Source organism: Plectrocnemia conspersa, unplaced genomic scaffold (assembly GCF_051122295.1).
Source record: "Plectrocnemia conspersa isolate PC_06_02 unplaced genomic scaffold, ASM5112229v1 ptg000007l, whole genome shotgun sequence".
NCBI lineage: Eukaryota > Metazoa > Arthropoda > Insecta > Trichoptera > Polycentropodidae > Plectrocnemia > Plectrocnemia conspersa.
In genome coordinates this window covers 10417536-10442802 of record NW_028277171.1, presented here as the reverse complement: position 1 = coordinate 10442802, position 25267 = coordinate 10417536, and the positions used below count along the sequence as shown (strand labels likewise).

At 27.2% G+C, this 25267-nt stretch overlaps 1 protein-coding gene across 1 annotated transcript in view; it reads right to left on the bottom strand.

Moving 5' to 3' along the window:
- Positions 1–25267, bottom strand: part of LOC148233900 (cell adhesion molecule Dscam2-like) — a 196421-nt gene that overhangs the window by 91688 nt on the left and 79466 nt on the right. Inside the window, exon 4 of the mRNA XM_088188610.1 lies at positions 867–945. Coding sequence (XP_088044736.1) covers positions 867–945 — 79 coding nt within the window. The remainder of the gene's footprint in view (positions 1–866; positions 946–25267) is intronic.

The window sequence follows — 25267 nt, the reverse complement described above, 5'->3', positions numbered from 1 at the left end:
TTTCACAAACTAGTCGTTATTATTTTGAGACATTAACTAAACCTACAATAAAAATTGCAGTTATGATTTTATTACAATAAGAATATGAACTTAATAATACAAATATTCTTTGGGTGCTTTTTATCTACACTTATTTTAAAATATAAAATTTTGTAGATTGAGTTAAAATAAAAGTAAAATAATTAAAATAATTACTGTTTATTTGTATTTTAAGATTAATTATATATTTATAAGCTTATTTTGGCAAATAAAAAAATGCATAATACAAAATTAATTATTGATCAGGGTTTAAGGATTTTTTTATAGATTTGCTATATTTTGTATATAATTTAAAATTAGAATTGTAAAGGAAATCAATTATTGGAACTGATTTATAATATTGTAGTTTTATTATTATTTTTGTTTTTAATTCCGTACTAATTACGAGCTTAAATCGCTTTGATGTTTTATTAGTACGTTGTCGCTTTAATAAATCCCAATTTATTATTATACATTTACAAACACATACATACAGAATGAGGGCAATCACAGATTCAATCGAATGGAATTTATCAGTTCGCTGGTTCAAATTACGGATGCTATTTAAAATACTTTTAAGTATAGGATGTAATTATTAATTTTAGAAAAACATTAAAAAATGTATATTAAACAACCCGTCAAAAGTTCAAAACGATAATAAATTACTAGATGATTAAAATTTTCCAGTTACGATTTTAATTAGATAAGCTTATCGTTAAATATTACGCCTCGCCACAAATTATTTTTCAAGCATCAAAATTATAATTTTAGATTTTAACGACTGTAGTATTATATTTTCATAATAACTTAATTCTAACATCATTAATTTAAATAATAAACTGTCTTACCTTGCAATATCAGCGTTGACCTTTTCATCTCGCGAAGATTCAAAGTTGTTATTTTCTTTCGAAGCTTTCCACGATACGGCTGAAAAAAAAACGATTATGAGACATTGAATTAAATTTATGAAAAGCGTTTCTCGCAAAGCGCGCGCGGCTTATCGTATTAAAAAAGCTCTCTTTATAAATAGACATAATTTAATATGTTTAGCGTGATTTTTTCGTTCGACTTTCTCAAATTTGTTGCGCGAAAAGTTTTTCCACTCAGGATATAACATGTTTTTTCTTGTGCGTGTTTATTGAATTATGAGTAATGCGGTGTATTTCAAACAAAAAAATACACCCTGTGTGCGTATAAAAAAAGGATACGCGTTAGTGGAAATCTTGTGCAAAAACGCGCAAGATGCGATCAGACAGCAAACGAGTAGAAATTATACGAAAGGGATCACATTTTTATACTGAAATATAATATATCTAATGTATATATATACATAATAACTTATATTAAAAAAATGTATAATGCGTTTGTATTTTTTATCATAAATAAATATTTTATTGTAATAGACATACATAGAACTAATATTGTTTTTTTTCTTTATTTTTTGTATTTAAAATTTTATAAGATTAAATTATTACTTTATAAAAATTAGCCACTTTTTTATTGTTCTACTTTTATGAGTTATTAAAATAAAATAATCACTTACTTTATACAACTGATTTTACTTATTTAAAATAATTCTACAAACATCCTAATCGATTGAATATTCCTATACTTATGTTTCAAAAGTACTATATCTATACATTTTTCAGTCAGAATTTTCTCCTCTCATCCATTTCTCATCGACCAACTGGGAATAACAAACGACACATTACGAAATGAACATTCACGTTTAACTTTATGTGAAAATTCCTTTACGATATGTTCAAATGCAAGTATCTGTATATACAAATGTTGATAATAAAAAAACAACATTTATAAGGAAATATGACGCAAACATGATATATTATATTCTTCATATGTACATCGACCTCTAAATTTTCCATGAACAAAATTACACAAATTTGTGTAACTCAATTTTGCCACGAAAATTTTGGCCCGCCACACACGTGTGCATATTACATTACATATATATGTAGAAATAACATTATTCCTTGAATAAAATTACTTTTACGGAAAGTTATGGATTAGCGGGGAAATTTTTGTGACGGCTTAGATTCAGAACGATGTTATGATCAATATTTTGTATTAAAGTCACATTTGATAACGGCTGACGGGTGGCTATCCTCATTTTTTCATTTTTTATTTTCACGGAACGGTTTTTTCTCCCTTGGGTTTAAAACTAGACTGAGCTTTTCCTGCATCGAGTTGCAAACAAAAAGAGCTCCCACTGGTGCCAGACCTCCGCCGCTGAGCCAAAAATATTTGTCGCTGCTCGAATTTCGCATGACACATCCGTATCATCAGATTCGGACGGAATATATTTTCCGGTTGTATAAAAAACACCTTTAAACCACCTAACTATTTTTATATCATCGATTGGCTCTGTGTGAGGGAATGAGTTTTAATATTATTTTTTGGTAATATTTATTTCATTTTAATATATGTAATAGCAATGTTTTATTAACTATTTAAATTATACTAATGTCATAATAATATTATTGTATTTCACAGATTATAAGCATGTTTTTACTTGTTCTTAGACCTTTGAATACAGGGGTGCTTCTTATAATTGATGGCGTCTTACAATCTCAACTAAAAAAAAAAATTAAAAAAAACAATTAGAAAATAGCAAGCGTTATGAACAATTGTATTATTTTCTCCATTTTTTAAACTTATTATATATTCCATTTTTTTAATTACATTAAAATATAATGTTTCAAAAAGAGATAATATCAAAATAATATGGTTGTGTAACTGTAAATATTCTTGTGGTTCTGTAAATATAATTGTGTATGTTTATTAACTAAGTCAATTATTTTAAACACTATTTCTTTGATTGTGTATATAAATACTATGTTGAAGTATAAAAAACCGCACATAACTCAACATTTAAAAATCACAAATATTAAAAATTGATTAAATAATTAAATATACATGTGATATAAATAAAGTTAATAATACTATTAATGCATAATATATAAATAGTTGATTTATTAAATTATAGAGAAAAACGCTAACTGCTTAATAATAAAAAAAACACATAAAAATTGCATTTTATATAGTGTAACGCATAACGGATAAATCTAAAAAGTATCTAAATAAAAATTCCCTTATTACTTTAAAACATAATACGCTCATAGAAAAAGCCCAGCAGTACTTAGTATTTTGAAGCATATTTTTTTATCACATAAATTAACCAAATTATACAATATTTTAAAATTTGTACTAGAAAAATCAGTATATAATTAAGTAGAATATGCTTGAACGAATATAATCGCAATAGAAGCCAAGCAGATTCCTGTGATAAATATTAAATATCTGTACAAAAAGTTTTATTTAAGTTAGATATAACCAAGCAGTTGAGAGTCTCTGAGTCGCAAATATACTTTGTGTTTCAGCAAGTAATTTATACACAAAGGAACAGTGCATAAACAACCATCTTGAGCTTACCATCAAATATAATGTTGTCTTAATTTATCTTGATATTTGTATTGTCAGAATTATTCACTAAAAAATGGGTATCAATTATTGTCAATTTCAAACATTGCATTGTATATAGAGGTAAAACAATAAATCTGTTTTTGCTGTCAGAAGGTTAATTTACATTATTAAATATAGTTATACACACAATAACAGTAAAAAAATGCATTAAACTTGTTTTTCAGTTGATGATTCTATACATATTTTCGATACAAAAATGTCAGTTAAAATGTTTTAGCCTTACAAGATTTATAGATTTTATTAATCTTTATAAATAACTACAAAATATATTTTAGAGGGTAAATGTAACCATACGTTAATTAAGTTAAAACGAAACCTTTAAAACACATAATATTATATTCATACTTTAAATTCAATTGCACCATGTAAAAAGTTTATCGGATATAGACTTGAAATTCAATTTAAAGCCGGAAATCGAGTCTTTTTCGCCGCGTCCGGAGCGCTTTTCTCGTTATAGATTTTGTTTTTCAGCATTATAATTGAAATATATACAGATTCTAATTTTATTTTTTAATACGCAACGCATTATATATACAAGAACGCACGTAGTTGGTTTTTTTTTTCGGTTTCGTTCAGCTTGATAAATTCCGCACGTGTCGTGGCACGTGGTCACTGGAAATGATACAAAACATTGTAAATATTTAGTACGAGTAAATTCTAACGTATACATTTAAACAGATACTATACATAAACATTTAATAGAGCCTTCTGTATCTTTAATAATGAGGGTAATTCAGAAGTGTTAATACTGAAGAGGAGGCGATGATGAATTTTATAGCTCAAATTTAACTGCGTATGTTTATATTATATTATATTAGGTCCCTTTATATAATATAATTTTGTACAATAAAATAAATATTATTTCTGTTTAACTTTATTATTTTGTTAATTTAGATGCTTGATATTGATTATTATTCAGGACATATTTTCATAATATTAAAGCAAGAAATTCATTCTATGTAATTTATAATATTATAGTAAAGTATTCTGATTTCTCGATGATTTTAATTTTTCGAAAAATGAGAATTATTGAATTCTAGAATTTCTCGAAACATCTAGAGAAATTTTGATCTATGAAAAAATGTTTTTATTACAATAAAGTATTGCAGATACATTATTACATATTATTATTAAAATTACCCTGCAAAAAACACATGACATCTAAAATATAATCAATCTCCCTTTTTTTTTGTTAAAATATTTGGAAAATTTTTTTTTTTTGTGTTGATATTGGTTTAATTATTTGTTCTTTTGTTAATTATTTGTTTTCTTGCCCGTCGTCTCAAATATTTTGAATTCTTTCTCTATTAATCAGTGAGTTGTAAGTTTTTTTACACTACTGTTTGTAAGGCTGAAAGAAGTTTCTTTCTTTAATTGTTGTGCACATTATAAATTTTCAATTTATTCAGTGGATTCTAATGCTTTAGTAAAGTCCCGAGAGTCCTTTAAATTCGTCGAGCCATTAATTTGAAAATTATTTCTTTCCTCATTTTCCTCATTCCGCTTTTGAAAAATTACTAAAGAAGTAATTTTTTTACTGATTAAGGATTTTGGATTTTGCAAATATTTAATGACATAATTGTCTGGTGTTTTTAATTATATAATTTCTTTTTATTTGCCCGTTGAAATTTTGAGCGATGCCCAGAATTTATATATTTATAAAATTAAATTTTAAAGAACATTGTAATTACATATTAAAAAAAATTAGTAGAAAAATAGGTTTATTATCTAGATTAAGAAATATATTAAGTATAAATACAAAAAAAAAATTTACAATAGTATAATATTGCCCCATTTTAATTATTGTGCAACACTATTAAATATGTTAAATAAATTAGATAAACAAATGTTGCAAAAATTACAAAATAGGGCAATGAGAGTAATCTTAAATAAAAATAGATTAACTAATTGTAAAAGTATGATTGATAGATTAGAATGGTTGAATGTTCAAGAAATATTGAGTATGAATGTTTTAGTATTTATATATAAGTTAGAAAATAATATGTTACCAGAATATTTTAATAAGTATTTAATAAGAAATAAAGATGTACATAAATATAATACTAGAAATAGAGAAAATTTAAAGATAATTAAGTATAAGAAAACGAGTACGGCTAGGGGAATTATGTACGGAGGTTTTGATTTATATAATAGTCTTCCAAGAGAAATCCGAAACAGCAAAAATATAACGGGTTTCATAAATGGAATAAAAAAACACCTTCGTACATATAGAAATAAATTATAATATTAAGACTTTATTATTGTATATTTTTATTTTTTCTTTCTGTTATGTATTTTTTATATATTTTTATATATGTTTACTAAATTTGTTAGAAGTAAAGATTAGCTATTAAGCTAAATAAATTAATAAAATAAAATAAAATAAATAAATAAATAATTGTTTTAACAATATATTTAAGGCCCCTTCAGCTGTTAATATTAATCGTGAATTAATTGTACCAGCTGTTGCTACTTTAAAAAACAATATTTAAAAAGTCCTAAATAGTTTTGCATTCTGCCGATTCGCATACGTAATTTACTTTTATTGGAGCGGGTTCTTAGATCACTAGAGCAAAGATAAAGCCAAATAGCAAAAAATTGTTAGTCATTTAAATACTTTCGATCTTTCGAGAAAGTACGCATATTTTCAAACATTTGGTACGAACATATTAGAAAAGATATTTTATCTAAGTGTCTTCTTTTATTTCTTAAATAAAAATACAGCGAGTTCAAGTGTTAAAGATTTGTAAACAAATTTGTATCATTCTAAGACCCCTATTAAAACCTTCCAAGAAGTATTAATATTAGGCATGAACCCGCCTTTACTTATGCAGCGTTATAAAAAGGCAGTGGTTGTACACCTTTAAAAAAATTCGTACTAATTTAATTTTATATAATAAAGAATACTTTATAAAATTTCTCGGGTAAAAAACATTATTAATACTCATAGTTATTGCTATTTATTTTTATTTTTATTTTATTACATTTAAATCAGTTGTATTTATGACCAACAGTTAATTTTAATTTAATTTTACCTTATATTTAATATTTAAAAAAATAAATTATTAAGTTTAATTAACACCTAATTTAAGTTATAAGGATAATTAGGATACTACATACAGTTATATATATTATTTTTCCAATATTAAATGACTAATACGTTGTTTAAATAAAATTAGTTAATAAGATTCTAAAATATTATAATTAAATGAACAAAATAATGAATAGTACTTTTTACCGATTTTCAGTCAAATGTGTTTTTTTTTCATATTGTATTTTTGAGACACTCAATTTAATGTGTAAGAGATTATTTATAATGATTTATTTAATGTAATATCGTTTTCATTTTTCCAACATATCCTTATGGATAAGATTACGGTAAACGACATTTATACGTATAACTTTTTTTTAAACTTTTATGATATCATTTTAAAAATGATATATTTCATTGTTGGTTAATCTCAAAATAAATCATTTGCTGAGAAAAGTCGTAGCATCAGTTTTTTACCAAATAAAATCACTACCTTTAAATTAGAAGGCTATTATTTTCTATTATAAATTTATATCTGTTTATCTTACGTTGTTGTTTGTTTATATAGGGTGTTTTTTTAGGTTTATAAATTATTAATAAATGTGCTACAATTTTTGCACCTCGTTACCATAATATATATTATCATAGCTATATCTGTCTCTTGCATAATCTAGACTTTTACGAATATTGGGTTGAACTCACTATGCAGCTGGACTAGTGTTGACGTAAAGAGCAAAGCGGCTGCTTCCTCAGTCGATGCTAAGCGTAGCTCCTTGGTGCACGTTTGGATTAACTCTCGTGTGTCAAAAATCGGAGTAGGCGATGAAAGTTTTTGATAAAAATTCCTGAACGAAATGAAAGTGCATAATCTGCGCTATGTATGCGTTTATATACGTAAGTAGATACGAAGAATGTTATTTTGCTCGGCTCAGGTAAAATTTAATTCAGGTTTATTTTCTGCCTTAACAGAACACGAATTTAGAAGTATGCTGCATTTCCCTTGCAAAGTGCGGTTTACGCGCACGATGGTGTATATTACGCGGTACAAAATCGGACAATACATACTCCACTACACATTTACACTCGGACTACTACTTTGTTCTAATAACTATTTTACTACACGTACTTCTTTTACTAAAGACTTGTGCCTCGCCTCCTGTTTAAGAAATCAGCTCCTCGAAGGACCTACAAATGCAACTCAAGATCTACTATCAAAACGACTATGTACATATTGAACGCTTCACCATTTACACAGGTAGGAATTCAACAGCTTAACAAATGAACTTGTTATTGAGTCGTACTGATTAATATTATTTTGGTTTATTGCGCTTTTAACGCGTATTTGTAACAAGGTGTTTCCACATGTTAATTATTTATTTATTATTATATTGTCAATAATTAATTCATTACATATCTGCTTCATTATGTTAAAATAACACTTCATACTAAAATAAAAGGTATAAAATAATATTAGGAATAGAAATGCATGCAATAATTTAATATTTTATAGGTTATACATTGTCGTTGGTGACTATCTATAAGAAGAATAAAATAATGTATTTTGAGTGCATTGGATGAATATACACATACATTGTATGCACAGAATGTATCGCACCCTTGGTCTGCTTTTAAACTCGATATCTTGACGCCTTTTGTAACGACGCCGTAAAAATATTTATTCTGGCCGACGGCCGTAACGAGATCCGGTTCGGAATTCGATTTGAATATTATTTCCAACCGTTTCGAACAACTGTGCGCCGAATTTCGCGCTTCATATAATTTTCCGCGATTTATGACGGTTAGTATAATACAGAGCCAAAGACACGTCTATACTCTTACTATCTATGGTTGAATGCTGGCGTATGGTGCATGACATTACAGTATGCACACTACTTCCATAATCTCGATTTATGGATAGATAGACATAGACATCTATGATACGTGTGAGCACATCACACGTGATGGAAACGGTCATATAACTTATACTGCGTATATTTTATGCTCGTTTTGGGTAGAGCTTACATACTAAATATACTAGCGTATATTTTTATTTTATGTAATTTATGAAAATCATAAACATGTTTTTTGAATATAAAAGAAAAACAAAAAAAATCTCAAGCATTTTATCTCGGAATATACTTAAAATATTTTTATGAAACTGGCTATATATTTTTTACAATAATTAATATAGATCTAAGTGTATTTACTGCCCTTATTAATGAGTATCTAAATTATAATGACATATCTATTAGTCATGCACCTGATTTTTTTATTGACACTCATTGTGTGGTCGATAGTCTAACTTTTTGATAACTATTCTGATTTTGAACTAAAACATATTTTATTACTACTTAAAATTTACGACTTAAAATGTCTATTTCTAATATCATAATAATAATACAATAATTTTTAGTTTAATTTTTTCTTCACTGTACTAACCAATAATTTGTCTTCATATAATCTATCTATGTTTTAATACTACATGGTAAGGTCAAGGATAACATACACAACAATTCGAGAAGTTGCTCAGTAGTTATGCTTAGTAATTTAAATTCACAGTTTTGGAGCACAATAAGCAGCTCGAAAAAGTAAAAATAACTCGATACATGAATTACACACAATTTAGTTAAAATAGTTTAATCACAATTTTACGTTGTAATCATAATATTATTTTATCAAAATAAATGCACGAATAATTCAGTCTAACTTTTTTTTATATTTTGTAACAATGGTTTATATCTATGCTATTTTAAAAAACGTTGAGTCTTATATCAGTCTTGTACTATTTTAAAATATGTTGAGACTTATATAGTATTATGATTTGTAGTGTATTTTAAGTATATAAAGTATATTTTTTCGAAACGTAGAGCGGCAGCCGCGTCGTTAGCGCCCGATTGTTCGCGAAACTTAGCCACGGGGCCAGTGGTCGCGAAACTTTGGTATTTTACTCCGGCACCCGCTGGTGGTGGCCAACTTTCGAACAATAGCCCGTAATTAAGTTCGCAAATGGAATATCTCGAACAAAAAATGATAAATGACTCGCGTCGGAGCGCGTTATCCATAAAACATGAAGCTGCCGCAAAAACTTATTTGACGTTTTGCTTTATTTTCGATTTTTTCTGTTGTGTATAGTATGACCCTTGAATTTACGTATCCGGTCAAAATGTATAAATCAAACAACACAGTGTACCAAATATCTAAATCGTTATACTAAACTCAAGTTTTACAAACGTTACTAAAAATATTATATTATACACATTGTTAAAGAAAGCCGATAAAATAAAATAAATTAATTTAATATAATATTAAATTCAATAAAGTGTATTACCTGAAGTTAATAACACACATGTAAATATAAATAAAAAAACAAAGTAGGTAAATAATTATAATCTGGTTAATACTGCACGAATATTTTTTTAATACCTTTAATACTATTATATAATAATTTTTAACACACAGCTTCACACAATATTTTTTAGCCGTACTCATTTTACACGATCCCTTTTATTTTTTAATATATTTTTTTAAATTTTATTTAAATATATTTTTTTACGTTTAATTTTTTAACTTATCAAAAAAAAGATATTAAATATTTTTTTAACATTATACTACTAATTTCTTTATTATATAATTTATTTTTAATAATTTATTTAAATTTCTTTACTAATATTTTGTACAAAAAACTATAAATACATATGCATTTATAAGTAATAATCAATCATTTAGTTTAAGTTTTTATCTGTAAACAACTTTTTAATTATTAAATATTTATTATTAAAACATTTAAGATTAACTTTTGTTTACAAAATTATTCATTCGATTTTAAAAGTAACTTAATTAAAAAAAAAAACTAAACATTGTAAAGATTTAGGCCAGCCACATATGCACGATTTCCTGATTAGGTTTCCGCATCAAGAATTCAGATTCGGAAACCCAAATACACGCATTTCATACAAAATGGCGTTCGGAAAATATTTCAACGTGTGCTTCATGTATAACATTTTGTATGAAATACGTGCATTCTAGTTTCTGAATCTGAATTCCTGATGCGGAAACCTAATCAGGAAACCGTGCATGTGCGACCGGCCTAAATCTTTACAATGTTTAGTTTTTTATATTTAAATTTTATTTATGTAAATAAAATTAATTATTTTATTATTCATTAATATTTTATTTCGGGTATTTAGGACAAAAAAGTTAAAAAAAAAATATTTTGTAAAAATAATTCTTAATTAGGTTTTCGTGGCGATTTTAATAAAAAAAGTTTATAATTCCTTCTTTAATATTTTTTTGTTTTTTCATAAGGAAGGTATTATTTTTTCATTAGATTATTATAATGAGTTGTATAATTTTAACTTATTAAAAGCTTAGTTCGACTTTATGAATTATAAATAATTTGAATAGGGAGTACACTACAACCTATATTAATATAATGAAAAATAAAATTTCCTATAAAGTAATGGGTTTTTTTTTTAATTATTGATATAATATAATTGCAAGCATTGTTCTATTTTAAGCACAAGATCTCTTATTTTTGTATACAAAACATGCAATACATATTATTATATATTTGCAGTTTATAATTTATATAAACTATTCTGACTAATTATTTATTTAGTATGGTATATATTAGAGCAAAATAAATAAAAGGTAAAATTGTTTCTTACTGGAAAATGAATAATATATTTATTAACGAATTTTAAATAAATAAAAAACTTTTATTTGTGATAAAATAAATAAATTATGGATGCTTCTAAAACTGTCGTTAATCCTGACAGTCAAAGCCAGCTTCACCGTTTTTTCCGCTTCCTGATTGAAAGGACACTTTTCTATATACATATAATATAAACCTTGTCAATCACAATCTTAAAGTTTTTTCGTTACATTGAAAATCAATACAGGCGCCGATAACATTATCCGGAGTTTTTTACATTTTCAATATACAGCTTCCTTTTTATATATGTAAACTGCTCCCCAGAAAATAATAAAAGCCAGAAAAATATAACACATTCCAGCAGGAGAGCATTTAATATAATTTTTCAAAAAAATAATATGTACATAATATTAGTTTTTTCTTCGCATTAAAAATATTTTATGTTTGTATACATAACATACATTGTATAGGAATTAATGGCTGATGCTCATACTCGTATGTTTTTAGTACGTACCATAAATACTTTACAGAACGTACAAAGTATGCAAAAAATACACCGATACATTTTCGTTTTAATGATGAAAATCTTAATTGTAAATATTATGTATTTTTAATATCCAATTATTAACATAAAAATAAATAAATTTATTAGTAATTAATCGATTAACTTCAACATATGCCATTGTAATTTACGAGAACTATGAATAAAGTATCGCATCAATATTGTCGTAAGCTGAAATTAAAATATATTTTACAAGTTATATTATATTATACAAATGAAAATATTAAATTAAAAAATATTTATAGTGATTGATATATAAAAATCTTTTTTAATTAATTGTGATTTCTTAAGTCGACTTTTAAGTAAAAAGAATAATTTTAATAACCTTATTGAATATAAATTAAAAAAAATATTTTCAATGGTAAAAAATATAAATAGGTTTCAAAAAATATTATCGTATAAAACTAGATTAAACATTTATTATGCACATATTCATAGACATCTAACATATGTTTTGCGTTTGGTGATTTATGAAGTAAATTTAAATCACTTCAGGTTATTCAAAATAGTGCTATAAATAAATATTTAATTTGCCTTTCGATGCTCACGCGAATGACATAAATGTATATGAAAAATATTTTTTTCCCTTAATTTAATACCAAAATATGAACTCATAATGGTTAGCAAAAAAATTGTAAAGGGAAAATTTATTATAAATACTAAATTTAAATTAAAAAACAGCTACATGTAATGTAGCTGTTTCTGTTGCAAATCCTGTAAAATATATTGCATTTAAAACCTTGTGAAACGTATAAAATTCAGTATTTTTTAATGAAGTCATATAAATTTTAGCAAATAAAATTAAGTTAATAAATAAAACAGTTATCATATATATTCATATTCATATTCTTGTAACGTGCTTCTTATTTCTCTTATTTGTTCTTTCAAACTTTAATAACACATATTTCAAGTGTACTTTTTCTAAATGTATACGTATTAAAGCTATAATTTGAATGTATCAAATTGTCACCGCAGAATAAGTTATTTGATACTTATGTAGAATTATGTTAATAAATAAATAATAAAAAAAATCACGCAATTAAAGTTATGGGACCATTCTTATTTATTTAAACTGTAATGAAAAATTAGATTATGTTACTTTAAAACCATATTAAATTTTTAATTTACATATTTAATATAAATCAACCAGTGTTATAAGTAAATCCCAAAATAAAACGCTAAAAAATAATTTCTATACTGTATCTTACTACATTATTTTTTTCTATGTCTTCAATGGTTCAAGAGATATAGCATTAAAATAAGTTTAGTACGTACATGTTTATCTGTAGCAAGTATCATTAATCATATTCAAGATCCCTTAAAATATAAAAAAACGCTTAAAAATGAAACTTGCAATATCACAAAAGCTTGTATATTTAGCCATTTTTTTGCCATACAACCAAATTGGGCAATAACACACTTTTGTCGTGTATTCCTATATACTGGAAGGGCATCGTAAAGAGTAGCACGTCACGTGCGTCAAAACACACATACACTCACGATAAGGCGATAAAGAACGCTCTAAAAAGGGGAACAGAACCTTTTTTAACAGCGTAGGAGTTGAACGCGCCATATGGCGCACTCGTGTACCACACACCCGATAAATCTTGGGGTTCCTTCGTACGGTGCGCTAAGGTGCCAGCGTATGATGGAAACCGGAAAATATCTTTCGATAGCGTTTCCCGTCTCCATGTCGACGGTCGACTGTTTCCGCTATGACCCAGTGGCTCCGCAACTGTCGCGCGTGTGCGCCCCTCGAGCTTTATATTTGCATAATTTCCTAAGGGGATACGTCGGGAAGCTGTGCGCCGGTTCGCTATCTATCGCTATTGAAGGTTTTGTCATATCGACGAAGAACGGGTGTGAGAAAAGCCATGATACCTGTGACTGGGATTTAAATTATAAAATATGAAAAAGTGGAATTTAAAAAATAGTAATTTACTTATACCGTTGATATATTATATAAAGCACTGATTAACAATAGAAAAAAATAGCGTAAAAAAGCCTAGTGTAATATTTCAAACAATTATCAAATCTTTAATTTATTTCTTGTTAAAATTTCAATGTTTGAGATATTTATAAAAAATATATGAAAATGCAAACTTGACGTAAAATAATTAAAAAAATCATAAAAGTAAAGAGAAATTAAATATTTATTAAAAGTAATAAACATATTATATAATCTAAAATGATCTCAACACTGAAAGAAAGATTTGCGTTTTAGTTGATAATTACTTAACTAAATATCAAATATTTTTTTCTGACAAAATATTATGTTTTGCACATTACACAAAATATATAAAAATTAAGATGAATAAAATTTTATTAAAAAAACATTAAAAACAGCGTAATTTAATTTTTGGTATTAGCTCAATTAACTCCACCTGGAGTATGGACATGGTCTGCACTCTTTCCGGTCCCAAGCCCGGATAAAGGAAGAGGGTTTCCATCGTGGAGCTAATCACCCAACAAAGAGAAATTTAATTTTTACGAAAAAGAAGGCTAAAATCGATCACCGGCTGTAGCGCCGTGGAAAAAGAAGATTAGCTCAAAATAACTATAATATAAAATTCATTATTTTTAGCAGAATATAAATTTTTCGCATGTTTAACAAAACCGTTAAAACTAGATGAAAGCCTAATACATTATTTTAAAATAGTAATAAAATATAAAAGTTATATTAAACTGCTTTAAAACTGTGAAAGAAAAATTAGCGTAAAACGTTTTCTTAAATAACTTAAATAACTATAAAATAATTTGGTAGAAAAATTTTTCGTAAGCTACAGGCGTCTTTATAGAGGATTTTTCTCTGGATTTCGGAAACCACTTCAAAGAGAGAAGCGGCGGCTTTTGCGATCTTCAATGGTCTGAAGTTGGTCAGCCTCTTGGTTGAAGTTCAAGTTTGAGAGATCTCAAAGTTTGAATGCATTGAACTCTGAAGTGGATGTTCAAGTGTAGATACCAGTAGTGTCAGAGAATTTTTTTCAGAAGAAATCCCCTAAACACGTCTTAGGGGAAGTTCTTCTTAGTATTCATATCCATAGTTGATTTATATAACAGCCCATTTTATGAGGAGTTTTTTTTAAATTAAATTGCGTTGACTGATAAACAAATTACGAACGGCCGTTTTGAGTAAGTGAAAGTTAAAGTATTGATGTTATTAGAATAAGTCTTTGAGAAAGTCGCAAGTGTCTGATGGGATTCTCGGTTCCGATATTAATGGCCTTCTCTATGGGAAATTTTGATATCTGTCCATTCTGATGGGACCAATTTTAAAAGGATGTAGAGTTTTTTGCCGTTGGCTGCTGGAACAGATTAGTAAATGCTATTTCGAAAGTAAATTTAAATTCATGCGTTGTTTTTTCTAAAGGCGACGGATACCTTTAATATATTCTGATTTATTGTACGTACTTTGCCACTTCATCTGGTAAAAAGTTACTACAGTGGTGTCCCGTTTCCACAAAGAAACTATTTTTAACTCCATTTAATTAAAAAACATATATTATTATATTGATTGATTTAAAACAGTAGTAAGAATATTTACGTAAAATAACTTATGATAAAATGCATTAAAACAAGTCGAACTGGCCTTTTTTCATTATGTAAAAGCATAAATTCATTTCCTTAGTTGAGAATGTATGGTTTAATTAATGAACTCGACATAAAATACGTATAATTATATTGTTAGCATAATTTTTTTATAAAATTCAACTCATTAAATAATATATCCGGTGCTCCAACACGACTTTAAAAAGTCAATCTATATATTACATTTCTTTCACATCCATCTATTAAAAGTAAAAAGTAAAAAGCTTATTAAATGTTGGGTGAATGTGAAATACATGTGAATACATCTTAATACTTAGATATTCAATAAATATATATATATATATATATATATATATATATATATATATATATATATATATATATATATATATATATATATATATATATATATATATATATATATATATATATATATATATATATATATATATATATATATATATATATATATATACTACATATTTACTTATATTAAAAGAACTCCAAAACTAATATTTACAGATTTTTTTAGTATATAAACAGCTAAAAAGACCAATAATAATATATGCTTATCTGGTGTAAAGTTACAGCAATAATTTCTAATACTAACAATATAATAAAAGTGCCATAATCATACCGAATAGTACTATACAAATATAACGCAAGATCATATTAACACACGTATCTCTAAAATCATAGACTATGACAAGACCAAATTTTAATTTAAGTATAAATATAAAATGCCTTGAAAAAACAAATTGTTTTGAAATTAAAATTTTTAACATTTTAATTTTAGTATATTCAAGGTATTGTGTAAAAAGTAGCTTTTAAGCTTTTATAGTTAAGTTATATATATTAATTTATTTTGTGATTTACTTTGTACTAGATTTTTTTTAAATAGTTATAAAACAGCAATTTTTAATTAATTTTAAAGTATGTATTTAACTCTATTAATTATTTTGTATTAGGCTTTTATATAAAAAAATCTTTATATAGAATGTCTAAATGATAAATATTGGCTAAATAAATGATTTTATACAACTTTGTCATAATTATAACATAATTATAATTTGTTGATTATCCTTTATCTATACTTTACCGGAAATTTTAATTGTATTTTAAATACAAAAAATACTAATATATGTTTTGTATTGTAGTATAGTAGTAAAAAAATACAAATTGATTAATATTCTATGTGGTTAATACTAATTAGGTGTTTATATAAATAATAATAAGCTCGGAATATCTATAATAAAATAATAAATATACTATAACAATTTTTTACATAAAAAATATTTTAAATTAACGCGCCACTTTACAATTAAATCATGTTATAGTTGTAATGCAACAATGTAATTACTGTAACATTTCAACGAAAATATGCTGTTAATTAAAACAACTTTATTGAACGTAATTGGAACGTTGTTTTAAAACCTTAATTAAATTCCGCGTGAATAATTAAAAATATCTTTTGAGAGATTGTAATTCGTAGAATATATAAAAAATACGACTGTATTATGTGTATGACACTTTTGCTCGTGCAATACGAGTTTTCTGAACGTGAAATCCCTATGTAATGAAGCTTTCACAGACGTAGCCAGAAAGCTCTATCTCCATAGGTACGTCTGGCAGTGTGTGTATGTATGTACGTGCGGGACTGCTTTATATGCACAATATTATCTTGCTCACTAATCACTGTGTATCTGAGAAATCTCTACTCTAAAGGATGTCACATGGTCGCGTGTGTGTGTTTGTATGTTTGTATAATGTATATGCATACATAAAATATTTACTCGAGAGAGATGCGAAATATGGATTCTCAAACGTTTGATTGGATTATAAAGCGATCAAATCTTGTGAGAGGATTGGTATTAATAATTTAGTTTCAATAACGATTAATTTAAATCGTAGTTAGGGTTATTCCTTGTATTATTTAATTATATAATACATAAAATAATAACACTGTATAATAGAGCATTGACAAACAAATTAAAAAGCTCGATTTATACGTATATATGTTGATTATAGCTTTTCAAGATATGTATTTAATAAGACTTCAACTTAAGATATACTATTTTATTACAGTTTAATTAATAAATATATAAGGTGATGATCCATATTAAACTATTAAGTGTTCAATTTTGGATTCATAAATATTAGACAATTTTTAATTTGGTATAGAAAATTAGTTGTTAATTCACAATAATAATTTTAATATTTTAAATATGTTGTCTACTAATAATATATAATAAGTTTTTGCTAGAATGATTTTTTAAGATTTAATTAGCGTATTTCATAGCATTTAAATTAATACATTTATTTGTGAAATTAATTCATTAATGTTTTAAAACTTATTATATAAACTATTTTATCGCTTGTTAATTTCCAGAGAATCACTTTGTAAGGGATCATTTTCATAGTTGAAATTCTCTGAATATTCAACGAAGTTTCGACTTTACAAATATTTTCAAGATACCCATTTCCCAGTTCTATCCATAATATATCTTTGTCCATATAATAATTTTGCATATGCGGTTATACAAAAACAAAATTATTTCGCTTTCTCGTCGATTTTACTCATATTTTATTTATAAATAAATATACATAGGACGCGGGAAAATTCCACGAATCACCTGTTCGGAACTGTCTCTGGTTTGAGATCGAACACCTTTGTCAGCACTATCGGAGAGCTTACCAACGAAAATCTGCCTGAAACATCGTGTTATTTTCGATTTGGTTTTTCTTTTGCGAAAATTCAAATCTCCAGGAAATCCTCGGCCGTGCGGCTGCATACAAACACGATAGAAGAAAGCTTTACAAAATACACGTGTATTCAGCGTATTCTATTTATTTTTATTTTCTCAAAGCTATAAAGATAGACACTTTAATAAAAAATAAAAATCTGCATCTCTGGTCATTCAAATAAATGCACAATCGTAAAGATATAACAGCAGCCATTCAATTTCCCCAACGAGCACCAATAACAATTCAGATTATTGCACGCAGATTCCTTCCGCTGACCCCTTTTTTTCTCTCTGAAATCCAGTCGAGAAGATCAGATAACCCAGACTTTCGAAGACGTTCCAGGACTTAGTCGAATCGTTGTTTTTCCTTAGCTTTGCTTGGAGTTGATTCGAACGAGCTTTCGTTTATTTTACATTCGGCAAATTTATACATTTTTTGCCTTTGTTCAATATAAAAAGAAAGTTTTTTAACTCGCCGGTATATAACATTATAAAAGCGTTCGAAGGGCGAAGGAAAAGTTAAATTAGTCCATTAGCCGTAAACTTGACGGTAACACTCACAGAGAAAGAGTTTTGATAAGTTGCAGGGTCACACAAAGTGAAAATTGGGCGTTAAAATAATAATTTATTTCTTCGGTGTGTGTTTAACAAGGGATTAAGGTGGCTTTTAAAACACTTTGAAACTTTTATACAAATTGCAAATTATATTCTAAAATATAATAAACTGTTAATGGTGTACGTTTCGAAAACAATTTGCGTAGAAAAATAAATATATAGTTCTTATAAACCAGATATTTCTAAGTAATATTATACATTGCAAAATTTAACAGTATTTTTAAATTTTATTAAACATGTAATAATGAGACATGTAATTAGAAATTTTCAAGTATATTAACTTATATCATATATCGTTAGTTATTTTGCTTTACGTTATTTTATGATAAGGTTTTTTATTATGCTCGTACTCAAAAAGATGTAAGTCATCACACTTAAAGTTGAATTTTTATTATTTTTGTTTAACGTTTTAGATACTATTTTTGGTGCGTTGCGCGTATCTTCATAATGATCATTTAACAACAGGAAATAATATTATACATACCCTTAAAAAAATATATATATATTTTTTTTTGTATGTATTTGTGGCGGCAATTATATGTCACACGGACAAGGAAAAAATAACGGAAATTCAATGACTCTGGTGGCACATTGGTAAGATAAAAGACACACAAATAAAGCAAATAAGATATCTAAACCGGTGCTTTAAAAACTTTTTAGTTTGGCGGATCGGTAAAATTTCTTTACCAAAACCAGGAACCGGTTCTAAATTTAATAGTTATTTTTATTTGTATACAACCTAATAATATGACAATAGATTTAATAAAATTTGATTTTATATATGACTAGATTAACTATTACCATTTTAGGCTAGCCTTTATAAGTTTTTGTTTATGTTGTTAATGATTGAAAATTAAAAAAATAATAGAAATTTTTATATTTATATATGAAATTTAATATCTTTTTTTATGTTATAGATTTGATCGCCAACTAGTCCTTATCATTTTTTTAGGTTTAAACTGGATATTTTTTTTATTAAGGGAAAAAAATATTTTATTCAATGAAGTCTAAGAAAAAATATAAAAGAGAACTACATGTTTTTTATTAAAAGCTTAATTTTGTAAACAGCATATAATATTTTATTAAAAAAAAAACACATATTATAATTTCAAATATTTTTTCAAGAACATCTCTGAAACATTATATAATGAAAACCTTACATTCTGAATTATAAATTCTATCACTATACATATTCAACATTATTTACGTTTACATATGCATGTACTGTAAATTAGGTTATTATTATTTTAGAGCAAAGTTTGTAGAAGTTTCATATATCAAAATTCATATTTTAGAATTACTCATATATCATTATTCATGTTCTATGATGACTAGTTATACATATACGGACTCAAATATATGTATGTGATAAATTACAAATACACACTAATTGATAAAACAACAAAACCATAATACATTTTATTTTGTATCTTTAAAACGTTTTTATTTAATTACTTGTAAGATTTCCTCTTGAGTGGTCAATAATCTAAGCACATTAACAGATCCTCCGGACTATCCTCTCAGCCTGATTTCCCTTAAGCCACGGAGTTAATGCGAACGTCGAAAGCAGACTTGCATCTTGACACCCGGGTCTTTTGGGAGCGCCAGGCTGTCATACGTTGAACTTACGGGACACACCTACATATATCGCATATTTAATATATATCCAGTATATACTTTCCGCGGGTGAACGGGTTCAAAACACGAACGGTGTCGCTGGAGGTGTGCAACTTTTCTGAATCGTAAATTATGAACGCCGAATGAATATATAATATAGACGCTTTATATATTTCAGTATAGTATAATGGCGCTTAATAACACCATTAACTGTGAAAGTTAACATAGATAAAGCGGAAAATACGCTTCGGCGATACAAAGGGGCGACGACGAAAATTACAAGAGGATATTTTGTGTGTAGTATTAAGGAGCGTAATTAACGCACTAATTCACGCCTGTAGTCGAGCTCTAAAAATGTACCATGAAATATGATATTAACTTTGAAGCATTGTTAGGAGAATAATTCTCAGAAATTCATCAAAATGTAATTAAAGGCGATATTTTATTACAATGAGTTTTAAATGGAAAGTCTTGTTAAAAAGTTTTGTTAATATGATATAATTTATTCCATTGACTGTTATATAAATATCACTGTTAAAAATATAGTTGCTTAAAAAAGAAAATCCCTATCTATAATGAAAAAGTTCTAATTTTAACACGAATATTTTTTTTATTTGATTTTGGCGATTTTGTAAGGTAATATAATTTATAGTTCCAGACTCGTCAAAGACATATTTTTCACAATAATACCTTTAAATTCCCTGTAACTCAGAATTTGTAACTCAGAATTTAAAATTGTTATAGGTAAGCTTTTTTTTAAACATACCAAAAATTATATTTTGTTGGCCATTCTAAAACCATATTTTTATTATTTCTTCCTAAGTAATCAACATTTAGAAATAAAATCAGGCATTTAGAAATAAATAAAAGTCAAACAATTAAGTGAACTTGTGGTCTCCAGAACTGTAAACTTGATAATAGTTCTAAAATCTATTGAATGCAATTTTGAATAAACTTTTGTATTACTTTGATTACAATGTAATTAAAATAGCAAATTGCTTTCCTATGATTTGAAAACTGTTAAGCGTTATAAGCGTATTAGATTGCTTGGTATATGTACAGCTGATATAAATATAACTATGTACTTAAAACGCAACATTAGAGCAAACTCTTTCTTTGTAAAAAGTATCTTAGGCTTCTTGCCATACTTGTGAGAAATCATGGGTTGGTTTGCTTTCAAGAGGTGGACGGTTATGTCCAAATATAAAAACTTGTTTTAAAAAGGACAAAACGACTGTACTTTTCATTTTATCTGTAGGAGCAATTGTAGATGTAGTATAAAGAGGCCATTAGTTCATTTTTCAGCTGTTACACTTTCTTCGTTAACAATAATACAAAACACGTCTCGTATCATTTCTGTCGAAGCTTAAAATACAACCATAATAAATTTAATTAAAATAAAATCATAATAAATAATAAATACAACCATAAGTTGAGTAATTTCTGGAATTTCGGCCAAAACAAAATATTTTTTTCCTAATATTTTATTAACAGCTCATTAGTTCTTATGACCATGGTTGTTATAAAATACATACTAAATAAGAAATTTGATTTTTTAAAATAATAAAAAAAATGGGCTTTAAATTGGTTATTTTTATGGTATTCTGAGAAACTATAATTTTTAAAATACTTAACTACAAATTATATAAAAACTACTTTACGAATAGTTTAACAAACTTTTTAATAACAAATAGGTAAAAATGGGCGTATATATTTATTTATTTATTTATTATTTATTTATTTATTTATTAAAATTATAACCATCGTGACCTGACAGGCAAACCTAATGCGTCACGATAGTCAAAAGTACTAATACATCATAATACATACAAATATAAACAAGACAAAACAACAGACACAAATCACCTCAACAGGTGTGCATTGTCCCATACGAATTGAACCAAAACTCCATAAGTGCAAGAGAAAATGTCAATATTACTATGGACAGAATTGAGCAGATAAATGGCCTTGGCCAGAGAAGAGTTGGCAAGTGCTCCAGTTCTACACTTAACAGGCAAGAATAGTGGACGCGACCGAGAACTATATCCACCTTCAGGAGCCCACATTTGAAGCTGCTCGAGCACTGAAGGATTGTCTACGATGCCCTTGAGCAATTTCCAGAAGTGTTTAATTACATAAACACTTCTGCGAGTCGACAAAGAAACGTATCCCAGGGCTCCCAAAATAAAAGCACTGGGAAACAAGAACGGATAATACCCGTATTCCTTCAAGTATAAATATCGAAGAAATTTACGTTGTACTTTTTCCAGCTTCAATTCATTACATTGACTCATTACGCCTGGGATCCAAATGATGGAGCTAGTTTCTAGTATGTGCGGACTAGAGTATCATAAAGAGTGCGCAATACTAAAGTATTCCTAAAGTAACGCGCATTTCTCAAGATAAAACCGAGCATTTTTAAGGATTTGCTATGAGTCTCTGCAATGTGCTGGCTAAATTTCCAACGTTCTTCGAAAGTCACTCCTAAATCCTTAGTTGAAGAAAACCTTTCCAAAAAATATCCACCTAGATGGTATGAATATTTTGCCGGCGTTAACGACCTTGAAAATGAAATTATGTGACATTTCTTTACACTGAAAGGCAATTGGTTATAGCAAGCCCATTTCCATATAGAGTTGAGATCCTCCTGTAGGTCGAGGGAATCAGAAATCGAATTTATTTTTTTGTAAATTTTCAAGTCATCTGCATATAATAAAAAATCTGAATGCTCTATTGCTGTTTCTATGTCATTAATGAACAATAAAAACAACAATGGACCCAAATTGGATCCTTGAGGTACTCCAGTAGGGGTCTTATATCGTTCTGAAAAAGAGTTATTATACTTGACGAATTGATATCTATTGGTCAAGTAATTTGAGAATAGATTTATGAGATCTTCAGAAAACCCAAAATTAGATAACTTTTTTACAAGTAAAGCATGGTTAACTTTATCAAATGCCTTTTCAAAGTCTGTGTATATGACGTCCACTTGTACACCAGAGTCCAATGATTTTGAAACATAGTTAGACAAAACCATTAGATTAGTGACAGTGGATCGAGATTTACGGAAACCATGTTGTTGGTCGAGAAGCATACACCTGCAATGATTAAAAATGTATTTATGCAAAACAATTTCAAATAATTTTGCAGGTGATGAGATCAAAGCTATTGGCCTGTAATTGTCAATCTGAGATTTGGGACCCTTTTTATGAATCGAAGTGATTGTATATATACACCCATTTTTCCTATTAAAATATAAAAATCTCTTTACGAAACTAATTAAAAAAATTCTCAACCAAGATTTTTCTCATACAGTCGATAATTTTATTTATTTACATATCTGTATTATCCGTTAAATCTAAATTTAATGTAAAAGGTGTTAAAATCACTGTAATGATGATATTATTTTAATCCTAGTAAATAATCATTGAAAGAGACTTTTAATGTCGTATTGCATATACTTTGTGAAATTCTCAATAAGGTTTTTTTAGATTTTTTTTGTAAATTAAAATAGTTGTGTATGTTAAAGGTTTTCATTAAAAACAGTTTATTTTTAAACTTCATAACAGTAAATTAACTTTCTGGAAATTTAAATGATGAGGCTTTTTTATAATTGTAATTAACATAAATATTTTATTAAAAAAATAGCAAATCTATAGATCATCTTAGTTTTTAATTCGGTAAAACGTAAATTAATTTGGTGACTACCTCAAATAAGCTTGTAGTTGAATTGTAAAATAGGTGAACACTAATAAAATCGTGTTTTTACGTAAGATAGAGCATGCCATTAGAAAGCGAAATGACGCTAAAAAATTTTCTTCGGCGCAATAAATGGCTTAAAAACAATTATTTGCTACTGTGTGCTTAAAATAATAAAGCAATACGTATTTTTAGGTTTTTTTTTAAACATACGATAAAAATGTTAGTAGAAACTGTTATTTTGATTAGGTAGAAAAACCACTAATGTGCTTTTTACGCAAATACGTAATGAAACAGTCGTATATGATAATAACGAGGCAAAGTATAAAATAAGTATAAAGTCAGGCGGCATTTCAGACAATGTACATATATTATATGGCCATGACGATCTTATGCAAGTCTATACTAATACATTTAAAGTCCAAGGAATAGCAGTCTATTTACTTAGATCGTCAGATTTGGTTCAATCAAGCCATCACTTATGGTGACTAGGAATTCACTCAAATTTCAAAGCGATTTACAGCGCAGAGCCAAGAAACAAACGATCTAGTCCTATAATAATTATTGCGTTAATTTTTACGTATGAAATATTAACTGTTATAACATTTATATTTCTTGTAAACTAAATTTGAATTAATGGACATGTCTATGAATATCACTTTAATAAATATTTTTGTATACTATAAATATTAAAAATATGCTATAGTTTTTTAGGCCGCATACAAGTTACTTAAGTATTCTTAATATGTATTCAATTTTATAAATCTGATCTATTTAAGCATCGTTTATTTTATAGACAGTATCTCATTTAAGTTAATATTCACCAAACATACACACCCCTATAAAATCCAGCATTTCCACCCTAACGGAGATGGGGTTAATATAAAAACTTTGATTGAGCTCACAAGCCTTTCTCTCGAGTATTGTGTCCTTAATGGCTAGACCGCTCCGAGCTATCCGCCGAAAAAAAGCGCACGGGCATTGTCAACGGCGGCAACCCTCTTAGGCGGCGGCGCAAGCGGCGGGCGTAAACTTTTGCGCGAATATTTTATAAAGTTAAACCAGGGCAAAGTTTCGGCGGGGCCAGGGGTTCCGCTTCATTTAAACTTAGCAAGTTGGCCGAGCTGGCGCGCCGGCTGCTAAGGGACAACAGCCGAACCTGAAATATTTATATAAACTTGATGAAATATTAAGGATAACGGGCCAGATACTCGCTGCTCGTCTCTCTGTATCCAACCTATAAGTATGACGTCAGTGGGAAGAGAGTAGGCGGAAAA